The sequence below is a fragment of the Carlito syrichta genome, unplaced genomic scaffold (assembly GCF_000164805.1).
Source record: "Carlito syrichta isolate Samal-C Ts95f unplaced genomic scaffold, Tarsius_syrichta-2.0.1 Scaffold287436, whole genome shotgun sequence".
NCBI lineage: Eukaryota > Metazoa > Chordata > Mammalia > Primates > Tarsiidae > Carlito > Carlito syrichta.
This window is the reverse complement of record NW_007231532.1, coordinates 111,043-128,910: the sequence shown is the minus strand read 5'-3', so window position 1 is coordinate 128,910 and position 17,868 is coordinate 111,043. Positions and strand designations below refer to the sequence as shown.

The 17,868-nt window shown below is 36.0% G+C and overlaps 1 protein-coding gene across 1 annotated transcript in view; it reads right to left on the bottom strand.

Moving 5' to 3' along the window:
* Positions 1–1,180: 1,180 nt before the first annotated feature.
* Positions 1,181–17,868, bottom strand: part of LOC103254746 (sushi, von Willebrand factor type A, EGF and pentraxin domain-containing protein 1-like) — a gene marked incomplete at its 3' end in the record, with an annotated part of 86,717 nt that continues 70,029 nt past the window's right edge. The window contains exons 6-8 of the mRNA XM_008052747.2: positions 10,438–10,617; positions 3,637–3,831; positions 1,181–1,299 (exon numbers count right to left, since the gene is read on the bottom strand). Coding sequence (XP_008050938.1) covers positions 1,181–1,299; positions 3,637–3,831; positions 10,438–10,617 — 494 coding nt within the window. The remainder of the gene's footprint in view (positions 1,300–3,636; positions 3,832–10,437; positions 10,618–17,868) is intronic.

Sequence of the window (17,868 nt, the reverse complement as noted above, 5' to 3'; positions counted from 1 at the left end):
AAAGACATGAACAGACACTTCACAAAAGAAGACATTCGAGCAGCCAACAAACACATGAAGAAATGCTCAACCTGACTAATCATCAGGGAGATGCAAATCAAAACCACACTGAGATACCACCTAACTCCAGTCAGAATGGCAATTATCAACAACTCAAAAAATAACAGCTGCTGGAGAGGGTGTGGTGAAAAGGGAACACTTCTACACTGTTGGTGGGAGTGTAAACTAGTGCAACCTCTGTGGAAAGCAGTGAGGCGATTCCTAAAAGCTCTAAAAATTGACCTTCCATATGACCCTGCAATCCCCCTACTGGGAATATACCCTGAAGAACACAAATCACTCTATAAAAAAGATACCTGCACACGTATGTTTATCGCAGCATTGTTCACGATAGCAAGAACCTGGAAACAACCATGCTGCCCATCAAAAGAGGACTGGATTAAAAAAATGTGGTACATATACACGATGGAATACTACGCAGCCATAAAAAAGAACAAAATCATGAATTTCGCTGCAACCTGGATGGAACTAGAGTCTATAATACTGAGTGACCTCTCACAAAAACAAAAATCCGAATATCACATGTTCTCACTCATATAATGGACCTTGAACATCCAATGCAATACTATGAGAAAATGACGGATGGTACTGGGAAACTATGGGGGGGAGGGGGATGGGATTAACACTATCAAATATCTGTCGGGGGATGGGAAAACACTTCTTATCTACAGGGTGCCTGAATGAGACGTCATTGTACACCTACCCTTAACTGTACCCCACAAAACCATAATAAAAACTACTGATTAATGAAAAAATAAATAAATAAATAAATAAAAAAAATAAAAAGACACGTTCATAAGTAGGAATTAGGATTGATTCCACATATTTTCTTAAATGAGTTTCAGAGCCTGGTAAGGAGCAGAGTAGAATTAGTAGATACAATAATATAACAAATCTATAGAACGAAAAGTTTCCAATATTGAGATTTTTGTTTGAGATTTCTCATTATAAGCTCAAGATTGATTACTTTTATATCTTATAAAGCATTAACATTTATGAGTAGAGTATATATATAAAGAGTAATATCATTAGCATATTAATAGATCTTCAACATCACACATATTTGCAGTATATTTAGAATCCATTTGAAAAATGATGCAAACAATGGCACAAAACTTACTTTTTCACCAGAGTTGTCTTTAGCTATTGGGACTTGCCAGGAAATATTAGCAGAATCTTGCTGTTCCTGAGTCTTAGCCTCTATGTCCTTGGGACAGTTGATTTGAGGAACCTCCACATCTAACTCAGAAAGTTCACAAATTTATTAATATACTGACATGTCATTATAAGTCATTTAAGAAAGAAGTAAAAAATATATTTATGTTACTACTTTGTGACTTTCTTTTTATAACCCAGTTACTGATTGATTTGGAATATGCAACTTCCTTTCGATAACTTATTCAGCAAAGCTTATGAGGCCCTCTCCTGACTCAGTGCCTGCTGACATCTTAGCCTCATTTCTTCCAGTTCTCTTGCTAGAATTCACTCTCCACATTCAATTACTGTCAGGCTTATGAAAAACCACGGTCTTTTAAAAACATTTTTAATCCTGGGCCTTTGCCCATGCTCTTTTATTTGCCTGAATTAGTGCCCTCATCCTCCCTTTACTTGGAAAACTACCACTTGTCCTTTAATTCTAAGCTTAGTTACAAGCTCCTCAGGAAGCTCTTCCTGACTCTCCCAGTCTGGTAAAGAAGCTCTCTCCACATATTCCTATAATCCACTGGACTTTCCAACCATGAAACTCAACATGCCATTTTGAAATTGAATTTTCTCCCCCATCATAATTTATATTATAAATTCTTTGAAGGTCAGGATATATCTTGTCTTGTCTTACAAAGTACCTGGCATATAATAAATATATATAAATATAATAGATATAATAAAGCTTGATACTTTTAAAATGAAATATAGGCATAAAAATGAACGTTGACTGTGGTAGGAAGGAACTATACTTGAAAACAAGGATGTCAAGTAGAATTAATTAGCAGTAGTGAAATGTACTGTCAAAACAATAAATTAAAGCCAGTGATGTTTTTTACAGTGTAAAACTTTATAGTACAGATGCTGAATTCAATGTAGTAATAATACACAGTTCCACATCAGTCTGGGTGAAGAACAGTAATGTTCTAATATAATAGGATATACATCCTTTACTCTAAGTTATGCTAAATTAGGTCTGTTGTAACTTGTCATTGAATATATCCAAATTGATTTTTTAAAATTTTATTTTATTTTAAAGATTTGGGGTTCAATTCAGGATTAGGAATACAAGTGGTTATTGGACAGGTAAAGTTTGGACCTCACTTTGGGCCCCACTCTGCCTGGTTTGAGATCAGGTACCTTATTGATGAGGCATGCCCCCCGCCCACCCAGGAAATTTCCCACTACTGTCAATACCTTTCTGCATCCAAACTGATTTTATTGTGTCATATCTTCTTGTTTCTTTAGCATTGTATTTACTTTACATTTTCTTTTTCTCAGAGAAGTTTATACTTAGATAAGTTTCCCCCAAAGGGATGCACAGTAGCATATCAACTCAGAAAATACTTTAAAGTATTTGATTTTTTATTCATACTTAAATAATAGCTTGACTTGATTTGGAATTTTAAGTTCATATTCTTTTTCTCTTTATATCTTATAGATATTGCTAAATTTCATTGTGGCATTTAGAGATACAAATGGGAAGTATAAGTGAATCTGATTCCACTGTCTTTTGTACAATTTCTCTTTCTCTCTGGAAACTTATTTAAAATATTCCCATTAACTCTGTTTCTCAAACATTTCACTAGGAGCAGTGAAAATATGCCAGCTTAATAATCAGGGACTATTTTTGATCTAAAGATTTAAGCTTTTCGGTAGCTCAGGGCAACTTTCTTCTACTGGTAGGAAAATTCTTCTGTATGTCTTTTCCTCTCTCCTTTTGGAACTCATTAAATGGGCATTGGGGAGTTTTCATTTGTATTGTTATCCCTTAACCTTCATCTTTTGGGTTTGATCACCTGGGATATTCAAGCACTTTGTTTATTAGGTTCCATTCTCAGAAAGCTCTCAGTTTGGGTCTTCAAATTTCTCATATTGTTGTTTCTCACAATACCCACTCCTTCCAACCCCCCTTCTTCTCTTAAAGGTATTTATGACATTTTTACTTCTAGGAACTCTTTCTTATTTTCAATAACTCCTTTTTCCACACCACTATTATTGTTGCAGGGAAAATGGCAATGTCCTCTTATGAATGTAATAGGATGCATGTTTCAAGGTGCTGATATCTTTAAAGAAAAAAATCAATTCAGTCTTACCTACTCTATATGGACCAGAAACTCCTCAATGATTTTTATCTCCTAATGAAAATTTTACCTGATTTTTAGCTTTAATATTATATTCTTTTGTCTATTTTTTCTGTCATTACTTGGCATTTTGTAGTTGGATGTCATAAATCCATACCTCAAGGTGCATATTGGTAATACCTACCATTTTATCATGGGTTAGCAGCAAAAGTTGCAAAGAGGGGCTGTCATATACCATATTTCATTGTCTAGAAATTTGGTTTTTAACCTGACCAGTGCAGAGACCTACCTTTACACACGGCTGTCTGAACTCTGGCACTCCATTTTCCAGAAGTGGTACATCTCACTTCTTTGACTCCAGATAAAATGAATCCTTGGCGGCAACTTAACTGACAAATCATTCCAGGTTTGGCTGGCTGCTTGCCACAGTTATGGGGTGATATGATGACACCTTTGGGCTTCTGAAAGGTGGAACAGTGGCGCTCTATTGTAGAAAATGAGGAAATGTTATTTGCATTCCCACAAATTGAAAATACCTTGGATTCTCTTTACCCCAGAAAAATACAATTGTTCTGCCTTAGGTTTGATATAAATTACTAAATGATAACTACATTTGATGTTGAAAGTATGATATGTTATAAATCATGCTAAGCTATACCTCTTTCGTTATCTCTTGTTATTTTGCCAGTGTATCAAAACCTTTAAAAACTTGTAATTGATATTTTAATCAATGCTGATTGTGACATTTTTTCCCTAAGCACTCGTTTCTTTTTTTTTAACTTTAAAATTTTTAATTTTAAAATTGTGGGGTACAATTCAGGGTTAGCTATACAAATATTCAGTATGCAGGATACCCTTGTTTATGAGGTATACCTCCTCTTTTCCAGGCAGATTCCCACTACTGCCAATCCCACCTCCCTACCTGCCCACCCACCCGCAGTTTCCTGCTACTGTCGATCCTTTTCTTAGAGTATTATGATAGTTGTTCAAGGTACACTTATGAGTGAGAACATGTGATACTCAGTTGTTTGTTTCTGCAAAAAATCACTCAATATTATAAACTTTAAGTTCATCCAGGTTGCTGTGAAGTTCATGATTTTGTTCTTCTTTATGGTTGTACAATATTCCATTGTGTATGTACCACATTTTTTTAAATCCAGTCCTCTTTTGATGGGCAGCACAGTTGGTTCCATGTTCTTGCTATTGTGAACAATGCTGTGATAAACATACGTGTGCAGGTATCTTTTTTATAGACTGATTTGAGTTCTTCAGGGTATATCCCCAGTAGGGGGATTGCGGGGTCATATGGGGGGTCGATTTTTAGAACTTTTAGGAATCGCCACACAGTTTTCCACAGAGGCTGTATTAGATTACACTCCCACCAACAGCGTAGAAGTATTCCCTTTTTGTCACATCCTTTTCAGCATCTGCTATTTTTTGAGTTATTGATGATGGTCATTCTGATTGGAGTTAGGTGGTACCTCAGTGTAGTTTTAATTTGCATTTATTTGATGACTAGTGAGGCTGAACATTTGTTCATGTATCTGTTGGCTACTCATATGTCTTCCTTTGAGAACTGTTTATTCATACCTTTTATCCACTTTGTAATGGGGCCGTTCTTTTTTTTTTCTTTTCAGCACATTTGAGTTCCTTATAGATCCTAGATGTTAGACCTTTGTTAGACATACAGTTGGCAAATATTTTTTCCCAGTCTGTGGGCTGTCTCCCTGCTCTCTTGATGGTTTCTTTGACTTTGCAGAAGCTTGTCAGTTTGAAGAACTGGCATATAGACCAATGGAATAGAATTGAGACTCCAGAGGCAAAACCTCAATTTCTCAGCCAACTCATCTTCAACAAAACCTCCACCAACAACCACTGGGGAGAGAAGAACTTATTCAGCAAATGGTGCTGGGAAAACTGGCTGACCACTTGCAAAAGATTGAAACAGGACCCCTACCTATCCCCATACACAAAAATCAACTCTAAATGGATCAGAGACCTAAACATAAAACCTCAAACTATAAGAACCTTAGAAAATGCAGGAGACACTATTATGGAAATTGGAACTGGCAACCAATTCCTGATCAAAACTCCAAGTGCCCATGCCATAAGAGATAAGATAGACAAGTGGGACCTTATCAAACTGACAAGTTTCTGCAAAATCACTCTATAAAAAAGATACCTGCACATATATGTTTATCACAGCATTGTTCACAATAGCAAGAACATGGAACCAACCGTGCTGCCCATTAAAAGAGGACTGGATTAAAAAAGTGGTACATATTCACAATGGAATATTGCACAGCCATAAAGAGGAACAAAATCATGAACTTCGCAGCAACCTGGATGAAGTTAGCATCTATAATACTGAGTGATTTTTCACAGAAACAAAGAACTGAGTATCACATGTTCTCATTCATAAGTGGATCTTGAACAACTATCATAATATCAAAATAGAAGGAATGACAGTAGTGGGAAACTGCAGGGGCATTGGGGGGCGGGGAGGTGAGATTGGCAGTAGTGGGAAACTGCTTGCAAAAGGGGGGGCACATCTCATCAACAAGGGTATCTGCACAATGAATATTTGTATACCTAACCCTGAGTTGCATCCCATAATTTTAAAATTAAAAATTAAAAAAGAAGCTTGTCAGTTTGATGAGGTCCCACTTCTCTACCTTATCTCTTAGGGCATGGGCACTTGGGGTTTTGATCAGGAATCGGTTGCCAGTTGCAATTTCCATAAGGGTGTCTCCTGCATTTTCTAAGCTTCTAATAGTTTGAGGTTTTACGTTTAGGTTTCTGATCCATTTAGAGTTGGCTTTTGTGTATGGGGATAGGTAGGGGTCTTGTTTTAGTCTTCTGTATGTGGTCAGCCAGTTTTCCCAGCACCATTTACTGAATAGGTTCTCCTCTCCCCAGTGGTTGTTGGTGGAGGCTTTGTCAAAGATGAGTTGGTTGAGAAATTGAGGTTTTGCTTCTGGAATCTCAATTCTATTCCATTGGTCTATATGCCTGTTCTTGTACCAATACCAGGTTGTTTTTATTATTGTAGCTTTATAATAAAGTTTAAAGTCTGGAAGTGTGATACTACCTGGTTTTTGTTTGTTTGTTTGTTTGTTTTTGCTGAGGATTGTTTTGGCTATTTGTGGTCATTTATGTTCCCATATGAATTCTTGTATTGTTTCTAGGTCTGAGAAGAATGTTGCTGGTAATTTGATGGGTATTGCATTAAATCTGTAGATTGCCTTAGGTAGAATGGACATCTTAACAATGTTGATTCTTCCAATCCATGAGCATGGAATATTTCTCCACTTGTTTCTGTCATCTTTGATTTCTCTGGGCAGTGTTTTGTGGTTTTCATTGTAAAAGTCTTTCTGGTTAGGAATATGCCAAGGTATTTCATTTTTTTGTGCAGCTATTGTGAATGGAATTGTGCTTTTTATTTTGGTTTCTGTTTGTTTATTATTGGTGTATAGAAATGCGATTGTCTTTGCACATTTATTTTATACCCTGAGACTTTGCCAAAGCCCTTTACCAGTGCAAGGAGGTTTTTGACAGATTCTCTTGGGTTTTTGAGGTAGAATCATGTCGTCTGCAGAAAGGAATAACTTGATTTCCTCTTTTCCTATTTGGATATCCCTGATATCCAAGAAAAATACAATTGTGCTGCTTTAGGTTTGACATAATTGCTAAATAATAACTACATATTATGTTGAAAATATTATGTATTATAAATCGTGCTAAGCTACCTCTTCAGTTACCTCTTGTTATTTTGCCAGTGTACCAAAACCTTGAAAAACTTGCAATTTATATTTTAATAAATGCTGATTGCAACTTTTATCATTTTCTTGCAGCATCTTCATTAGGTTTGCAGAATATTATTTTATGCCTTTGAAGTATAAAGTAGTAAATTAGATACCATTTTAAATGGATTAAGTGATATATTTAGCAATCAATCTCTATTTTATGAGCTTTTTGGTGCTACCTTGAAGCAAGAACATAATGAGAACAGTTTTTATACCTTTCCTAAAATAACTGTGTTATAATTAGAGCCCTGACTGTGATATTATCTTCAGCATAGATGAAGAATTTCAAATGAATTAGGCTGAGTGCAGATAGAGTGGAAAATCAAAGTTAAGACAGTGCAGGGAGTGTGTGTGTGTGCCCATGCATATGCCATATGCACATTTGGTTGTTGAGACTCTTCTGGCAGCACTGTGCACATCTTTAGTCTGTATTTTCCATGTAAGAATAGCTAACATCTCCAGTCTCAGCAACGGATTGAGACTCCAACTTAAAAAAAAAAAAAAGAAAAAGAAAAAAAAGAATAGCTAACATTTTTTCAGTACCTACTATGTGCCAGGCAACACTCTAAGTGCTTTACATCTATTAGCATATTTAAACCTAGGCAGTAAGGAGTATTTCTATTATTCCCATTTAAACACAAGAGATTTGGACTTTTCTGTGGCTACCATGCAGGTACATGGCAGAACCCAACCTATGTGCTCCTAAACACTTCAGCATCATACCTCCTCCCTGCCATGATTTCTTTGAAACTGTGTCAGCAAAAGTTATTTTTTCCTGAGACACTGGTTCATCTCTTTATTTTTGCACAGTGTGAGCTGCATGCCTGCCCAGACTTCCTATTCTCCTTTGGTCACCAGGAAAATCAAAGCTAAATATGTGGCTCAAGTATAATGACTAAGTGGGACTTAATATCCTTTATTTAGGGGTGGCCCTTTAAGGAGTAAGAAAATTATCCTCTGACTTTCAAAATGTTGAAGATTTTATTCTTTTTTTATTGCTTGTTTATGGTACTTTGAATGAACATGTTTTTAATATTTATATAGTCTAATTTATTGATTTTTTCTTTTAAAAGTATTTCCATTGCTTTTATGCTTAGTAAATTCTAAAATTGCTTAGCTTTCACTTACATATATTATCTACATTTTCTTCTAGAACTTAGTAGTTTCATTTTCTAATTTATTCCTTACAAATTATATGAAGAATTTATTTCAATGTGTGGTATGAATTAAAGACATATAAAATTTTTGTAGGTTTTTTTCCTCAAGGAGCTAGCCAATTGTCCTATATGATCAGTTGAATTTTTCCTCAACTGACCTGTTTCCTTAATAATGCACACAACTTGTAAGTTTCAGAATCTATTCAGTCCTCATCAAAAATCGTATGGCAATCCTTCAATAGTCCTAATTTTTGCAGCTTTAATTTAGTATATATTTTAAAACCTGGTACAGCCACTTTCTCTTTACTATTTTTATCACTTTTCCCTTTCAAACCTATTTCAGTAATTTTTGATTGTATATTCTCCTAGACAAACCCTATAATCACTCCCTAATTACAAAAAAGGTGGGTGGGGCAGAAAAGAAACTCTCTTTTAGGTTGTTGAATGAGGTTACATTTTATATAAATATGTGTAAAATGTATATATTGCATTTTACATAAAGATTGCATTTTATATACAAATATATGTTTGTAATGTACTGTTATTCCCATTTGCAAACAAGATAATTGAACTTTTCTGAGGCTACCATGCAGATTCATGGCAGAATCCAACCTATGTGCTCCTTAACACGCCAGTATGCGTGTGTGTGTGTGTGTGTGTGTGTGTGTGTGTGTACACACACACACACATACATATAATATATTTTATATATTTTGACACATTCTATATTTACTCTGGATCTTTTGAATGTGATGTTTCACTGTATGTTTTGTTTATCATTGTACATAGAAGAGCTGTTTATTTGGTATTCTTATTACTTTAATGAAATCTCTTTTTTAGTATTTCATTCTGTCTTTTAGGTAGACTTGGAGTCTACAAATGATGATGATTTTGAATCCTAATATCTCAAATCCTGTGATTTACTATGAGCTAGAGCTTAGAGAACTAAGCAACATGGATGATTCTGAGCTTCCCCTCACCCAGATTTAATAATACTGTCTATATTGTTTTTCCATCATAGAGAACTGTAGATTTAAGATGAATATTTTTATGTCAGTGATATCAATATAATATTTCTTAAAATTTCATTGAAAATGTGTTTTAAATTATAATGTTTTTTTCTTCTACTAAGCAATCATACAATTTTTCCTATTTGTTATAAAGAAGGAATGTATTATATTGACGGATTACCAAATTTTAAACCCTTCTTGCATAAACTTGGATAAACTTTGATTGTTTGATAGACCGTTCTTTTGAACGTGGGTTGCGAGTACATTTGCTATTATAGTTATACATAGAATTGGTTTATAATTTTTAAATCTTTTTTTTGACAATAGTTGTCAGGTTGGCAGCAAAATAATAGTCTGATAATATGAATTGCATAGTTTTCTAGTATTTGGGCCAAATTACATGATATGAAAATTTCTTATAAAAATTCTATTTTTGCATTTTTATTACTTAGGTTTAAAATTTTATTACCTTATTTAATAATCATCTTCTTAGTCATTTTACTGCATCTCATCCCTCTTTATATTTCATTTTGCTTGCTTAAACAATTATTGTTACCACTTTCTTTCAATTTTCCTTGCAGTTGTTCTTTTTCTAACTTTTCAGCTGAATGCAGTTATTTTCATTTGTTCTTGTTTAATAATAAAAATATTTTTAAGATTCACTGGTTCATAATGTTGTCCTTCTATCAGCAAGGTAAAGGTAAATCATGTTTAACAAAGCAAAGGAATTATGCAATATTTGCTTTAAAAAAAAAAAAGTCCATCCAAATTGGGGCCACCCAATGAAAAATAAAAGCACTGCCATTTGAAGCAATAAACTTCAGTGTGTTGAAAAACGACCACTCGTACACCTAATCCTGAATCATACCTCACATCTTTAAAACAAAATTAAAATATTTAAAAAAAGAAAAACTAAATTCGCGTAGAAGTCTTTTACTAGTGGAGATGAATAAAACAATATATTTGTCTTTGAATTTATAACCCTGAATCTGTACATGTGGATGGGTATTTATATTCATTATGAGCTAGTGTTTAGTTCTAGGTTTTCACAGAATACTGGAAAAATCAGAGCAGGAGAAATGAAACACCCACGGCATCACACTTTTCAGTAACTTACCCACACACCGGGGTTCTGGACCATCCCATTGAGTGTTTCCTTGACAGGTAAGTTTAACACTTCCTTCTAATCTGTACCCTTCATCACAGGTAACCAAACATGTTGTCTTGTAGGACATTTCCCTTGTAGAACAGCTAATGCGGCCATGTTTGGGCTGGCGGAGATGGGGGCATGTTCTCACTATAAAAAATGAAATCAATCAGGTCATATTTTACTAAATAAGGGCAAAAATAAGAATTATCATTTTAGCAGTAACTGTGCATTACAAGCAAGAAAATTATCTTTTCTTAAAATGGCAAAAAATAGATAACACATCACAATTTTTTGTTTTTATAGGTCAATCTAAAGCTTATATTTTATCAAATGCACTGCCCAAACAATATCACTGTGTGTAACCCTCTGCCCATAGGTGGGAAACTTGTCACTTGTCTAAGAATTCCAACTCTAAACAGTAGATGATGGCTATAGATTGGAGGTGGCTGGCAAAGGGAGGTACCTGCAGCTTTCAGCTGCGTCTTTGCTGTGATTTTACAGGCTACATTCCTACAAAAGGAAGGGGTACTTTCTTTTTTTAAACAATTTTTATTTTAAATATGTGGGGTACAATTCAGGGTTAGGTATACAAAAGTTCATTATGCAGGTACCCTTGTTGATGAGGTGTGTCCCTCCCTCCTCTGGCAGTTTCCCACTACTGCCAATCCCTTTCTTATGGTATTTTTTTTTTCTTTTTTTTTGAGTTGGAGTCTCACTCTGTCACCCAGACTGGAGTGCAGTGGCTGCTTCTGGCTACCGCAGCCTTGACCTGCTGGGGCTCCAGCGATCCTTCCGCCTCAGCCTTCCGAGTAGCTGGAATTACAGGCGCGCGCTACCATGCCCAGCTGATTTTTGATTTATTGTAGAGATGCGGTCTCGCCAAGTTGCCCAGGTGGGTCTCGAACCCGTGGGCTCAGGCAATTCACTCACCTCAGCCTCCCAAAGGCGCGGGATTACAGGCTGAGCCACCGAGCCCGGCTTCTTATAGTATTAGGATAGTTGTTCAATGCCCGCTTATGAGAACTTGTGAGACTGAGTTCTTTGTTTCTGTGATCAATCCCTCAGTATAATAGCCTCTAAGTTCCTCCAAATTGTTGTGAAGTTCATAATTTTGTCCCTTTTTATGGCTGTGTAATATTCTGTCATGTATATGTACCACATTTAAAAAATCCAGTCCTCTTTCAATGGGCAGCACAGTTGGTTCCATGTTTTTGCTGTTGTGAATAATGCTACAACAAACAAGCATGTGCAGGTATCTTGTTTGTAGAATGATTTGAGTTCCTCTGGGTATATTCCTAGAAGGGGAGTTACTGGGTCGTATGGGAGGTAGATTTTTAGATCTTTTAGGAATCGCCACACTGTTTTCCACAGAGGTTGTACTAATTTACACTCCCACCAACAGTGTAGAAATGTTCCCTTTTCACCGCATCCTCTCCAGCATCTGTTGTTTTTTTGAGTTACTGACGATGGCCATCCTGACTGGAGTTAGGTGATATCTCAGTGTGGTTTTAATTTGCAATTCTTTGATGACTAGTGAAGCTGAGCATTTGTTCATGTATCTGTTGGCCACTTATATGCCTTCTTTTGAGGAATATCTATTCATATCTTTTGCCCACTTTCTTTTTTTGTTCTTTTATTATTATAAAGGTGTGGGGTACAATTCAGGGTTAGGTATACAAACGTTAATTATACAGGTACCCTTGTTGATGAGGTATGACCCTCCCTCCCCTAGTAGTTTCCCTCAACTGTCAATCGCACCCTCCCTCCCCTGACAGTTTCCTACTATTGCCAATCCCCTCCCACAGTATTATAATAATTGTTCAAGGCCCGCTTATGAGTGAAAACATATGGTACTCTGTTCTTTGTTTCTGTGACAGATCACTGAGTATGATCTAAATTCATCCAAGTTGCTGCGAAGTCCATGTTCATCCTTCTTTATGGCTGCATAACATTCCATTGTGTATCATATTTTTTTAATCCAGTCCAGCTTTGATGGGCAACATGGTTGGTTCCCTGTTTTTGCTATTGTGAATAGAGCTGCAACAAACATATGTGTGCAGGTATCTTTTTTGTAGAATGATGAGTTCCTCGGAGTATATTTCCAATAGGGGAATTGCTGGGTCATAATATGGAAGGTCAATTTCTAGTTCTTTCAGAAATTGCCACACTGTCTTCCAAAGAGGTTGCACTAGTTTGCATTCCTACAGGCAGGGTAGAAGCGTTCCTTTTTCTCCACATCCTTGCCAGCATCTGTTGTTGTTTGTTTTGTTAATGATTCTTTTGCCCACTTTCCAGTGGGGCTGTTTTGTTTTTTCTTTTTGGCACATTTGAATTCCTTGTAGATCCTAGATGTTAGGTCTTTGTCAGATACACAGTCATCAAATATTTTTTTTTCCCAGTCTGTGAACTGTCTCCCTGCTCTCTAGATGTTTTCTTTGGCTTTGCAGAAGTTTGTCAGTGTGATGAGGTCCCACTTGTCTATCTTATCTCTTACGGCATGGGCACTTAGGGTTTTGATCAGGAATTGGTTGCCAGTTCCAATTTCCATAAGGGTGTCTCCTGTGTTTTCTAAGGTTCTTATAGTTTGAGGTTTTGTGTATGGTTATAGGTAGGTGTCTTCTTCTGCATATGGCCAGTTAGATTTCCCAGGACCATTTACAGAATAGGCTCTCCTCGCCCCAGTGGTTGATGCTGGAGACTTTGTCAAAGATGAGTTGGTTAAGAAAGGGGTATTTTCTAAGACAGTTTTCAGACTCATTTCAGGTTCTCAGATCTCATGGCATTTTCTGGCCTTTTAATAGTCCCAGCTTCTACAAAGCTGCCCAACCTCTTGCAATTCTCAATTTCAGTATTCTACTGACTTACCACCATGCCGGTTCTTTAGCTTTTTCACCCCTTCCTTCCCATAAATCTTCCTATAAATCCTAGTTCATGATGCTAATCTTGACTTATGCATTAAAATAAGTTTGTTTTTACTCTTGTGGTAGAGGGTGGTACTTGCCCACTCAGTGATCATTTTTCTTAGTTTTATTCAGTATAGCAATATGCTCGGTGAGAAGATTACAACTCCCCCATCATAATTAATGAGAGCCAATGAGATATAGCAAAGATTGCATGGGACTTCTGGGAAAGCTTTTTAAAGGGGGTTGTCTCAATTGAGAGAGTACTATTTTGCCTTCCCCTTGTCCTTTTTCTTTTACCCACAATACAGACATGAATGATAGAAGCCCAGAATGCTACACTGTAAGTATACAATATTATAGAAAAATCACATGCACTAAGATGACAGAGCAAAAAAAAAAAAGAAGCCTGAGTCTCCAATAACAATGAAATTATTACACCAACACTGGGTTGGCTACTCCTGTCCTTCTTTTAGTTGAGAGAAAGATAAACCCTTAATTGACTTAAGCCATTGTTATTTCAGTCTTTGGTATTAGCAGCTAAACACGGTTCCTAATTTCCTCTGCCCAGCATCCATTTACTTTTGCCTTATTAATTAATTTTGCCTTATTAATTTTCTAGAGAAAGATCTTTCCCCTCTCTGAGCTCATGGGACAGTCCTCACGCTAACCATGCTCAAGGGTACAGCATGTGACCTGGGGTCACATTCCTCTGTCTGAGAAGTAAGCAGGTACACCTGGTGTCTTTTCTCCACCCTTTTTGAATCCACTTTGAGAGAACACTCAGAAGAGTATTCACTAAGCCACGGATGCTGAAAATGCCTCCTAGTCTCAGCCAGTTTCAACACCATCAGTAGTAGAAGTACCATGGGGGTGTCCAGGCAAACCTGTATTTCCCCAGTTCTGCCACCTCTGACTCTTTGGACTCAATACCATATCAAAAAAATCATAGGAGGGTACTCAGACTGTTCCTGCCTATGCAGGTTCCCAAACAATGTCTGCTCTGCATTCTCCTGGTAAGATTTCCCCATCACTCAGTGCAGTCAAATCCCATAATGTATCTTAGAGCCCATTTCCATTAATTCTATCCTGCCTTATATTCCTGTTGTTGGCAGTCTCTTAGAAAGCCCAAGGCTCCATGGTCATCCCTCATCTGCCAGGGTTACCCCTGTGTAGCTGTGACCCAAATCTAACCCCATAGACCCTTGCACCTGCCCTCCATCCCCGGAATAATGATCAGTCTTCAGGAAACCCTCTCATATTCTAAACTTCCCTTTTGAGCTACATTTCCTCTACTTTTTAATCCTAATCAAAATCTTATTGTCTCCTACAGACAGGCTCTTGAGATGAGGAGGTGTTTTTGTTGCTCTTTATGGCCTTCCTAGATCATTCTCTTTCTTTCCTTCCTAAAAACTTTCAGCTCCTTTGAGTATCATATTATATATCCAACATTATTTTTTCTCAATTCTCTCTCATTCTCTCTCCCTCTCTCTCTCTCTCTCACACACACACACACAACACACACAATACACACACACACACACACACACACACACACACACAGAGACTCCTTATATCCTGGAGTCATATTCTTGATTTCCTTTCTAATTATTATATCCTTCACCCTACCTCAGCCTCCATCATTGCCATATCCTCTAGACCTTTCCATAACCAATCCTAGTATCCCACTGTAATAATCACCTCCTATCTTATTGAATCACCCCTGTAAGTGACTTCAATTCCATCAGGTCTATACCCTACTGAAGTCTCTGATCTATTGTGTTCTTTTCTTTAGAGAAAATCATGACTAGAATATTTATAATCTTCTTCTACAATTCTTTTTCTCTCGTTCTAGCTTAGACGCTCTTCAATCTGGGTTTCCAATCAAGAGAAGGAGGGAGGAGAGTAAAGAAGAAAGGAAAAGGGTAGACTAAGGGGAAGGGAAAAGAAAGAGAGGAGAAACGGAGGCAGAAGAGAGGGGGGAAGAAGAGGAAGACGAGAAGAAGACGAGTATAGGGAGAGGAGGAGAAGTCCGAGAGTAGGGGAGGAAGGTAAAGTAAAGGGAGGAGAAAGAGTAGAAAGGAAGAGGGATGAGGAATCTAGCTAGACCCATTGAAAATGCACTCTCTTGGTCAGAATGCATGTGTACTGTAGTATGAACAGAGAATGGAGAAGAAATGAGAGTTGACACCTGTGGAATACATCAAAAATTGGCATATATCTTCATTTTGATAGCATGTAGATTTAATCCTACAAGTACCAGGCATAGTACAAAAGACAAAACAACCCCTACAAAAGGACAGAGTCCAGTTTTCTCAGATACCACTTCCGCAACACTAATGGTCATAAGACAACATAGCAATTGCTAATAATTTTTGAAGAAAATACTTGGGACTCAAGAATTTTGTTGGTACTCCAGGTGAGATATATTTTTATTTCTTTTACATTTTGTACTTGAAATTTTTCGTATTGTGCACATATTTATTTATGATGACTCAACTTTAAAATAAAAGGATAGGAAGCTAGGGGCAGAATATTCAAGTTCATATTTAGCTGAAGTCACTGACAGAATCTATTCTGCAGAAACCCACTCAAATTATATTAGTCAGCAGAACACAAATATTGAGAGCATTAAATATAAGTTTAGGATTGATAACGCCTTAGAGAAAATTTAAATATTAGATTAGAGGTTAAACCATATGCACTAGCCTCTTCTATCCCTGGAATGGTTTGGACTGAAGTAAACTGTTAATTAAAAAATGAATACAAGTATTTTGCTTTCTACATTTTAATTTTTATTGCATGTGTCCATCATGCAAACAGAATCTTTACTGTGTCCATGAAGTGCTTAGAAATATTTTGTCTTTGGCATTTTGATTTTCATTGACTGTGTCCATCACATGTGGCACAGTGCCAAATGCCAGGTGGAATTTAGAGGTGAATAAGGTAAATTCTGATGTATACAATTTGGAAAACCATATTAAACAACTGCTTGGCTTCAATAAACTGCTGAAATGACTCTAGCTTTCCAAACCCCAAACAAAATGGATTTGCAACATCTCTCAGGAGATGCATTGGTGCTTCATACAGATGCAAATTATATTGCTTCTCAAACACTGACTTTAATAAACTTTCATTGACCCTCAGGGATAACAAAACATATGCAATTATTGCTATTTAGTCCTTAAATATTTTATACTATTCTTATTCAAGAATTACAATTTATTATCAGTTTAAAATAGTAAAAAAAAAAAAAAATTAAAACACTTGTTTTAAAAAAATTTTCAACCTAAAGCTTTTTTTTTCATTTCAACAAGCTAAAAAATATTGCAATTAATGTGTCTTGATTTACATTCATGTTAGTGCAATTCTTAAATATGTATTTATTGGTCTTTTTAGTAAAGAACAACTTAGTCTTTTAAGAGAACAGTGTACTTTGTAATAGACAATATGTAACAACCTACTCTGGTTGCCAGTTTAAAGTCTAATCAAAATTTTCCACAGCTACAGGCTTCCTGTCAGTCTTCAAGTTGTGATAACAATTGTTACTGAAAATAAAATAAATCTGATATTAATCGCCCTTTTCTTAGATTGAGCTAGTTAATATCGAGAAACCATAATGATTTCTTCCTTGTGTAGAAAGAAATGTATCATTCAGATAAAACTGAACATGAGTAAAAATGCTTTATGAAGAATGCTGAGGAGAAACAAGAATCAAGCTTTTCAATGATTAGTCAACATCACAAAACATTAACTGTAAAGCAAAATTTGTAAAAGGCTTTATTTTTACCCAGTTCTTTATTTCTGCTTCAATTTTAAAAGATTTTGAAGAAAAAAGTAACAATTAAAATTATGTTCTGTCCTTACAGTTAAATTTAAATCCGATCTGTAAAACAAATGCTACTTTCTTCATTCTACCCATCTTGAAAAGGAAATGAATCCTTACCCAACTGCCATTTTTTACTGAATCCAAGATACCCCAATTGTAAGGCACATCATTATTTTGTGTGCCACTCATAAAGAAACAATAAGAGGTCACTGCCATGGATTTTAAGGTGCATCCCAATTTTAGAGATGTTAGAATGTGAAAAAAATGTATTTCAGATTTAGAGAAATATAGCATATTTTTCATAGAACAATATCCCACATAACTAAATCCATTAATCTTTTTTTATACTTTATTAAAATACTGTTTATTTCACATATATTTATTTCACGTATATTTTTGTCTCCCTACCATTTCCATGTCTGACCACCACTACTACTATGCCCTATCATAACATTCCATACATACTTAAAACCAAGCAAAGGGTGGAGTTCCATCTTTAAAAACTAAACAGGCATTTGGGACAACACATTCTTGACAATGGAACCTGGACAACATTTATCAAACATGGTAGGGAAAGTTTCTCACTCTGCATTATAAAAAGGACAACCTGATATTAACTGTTACAGAAATGAAATAAGACAGAAAACTTTTAACAAACTGTTTAAACTA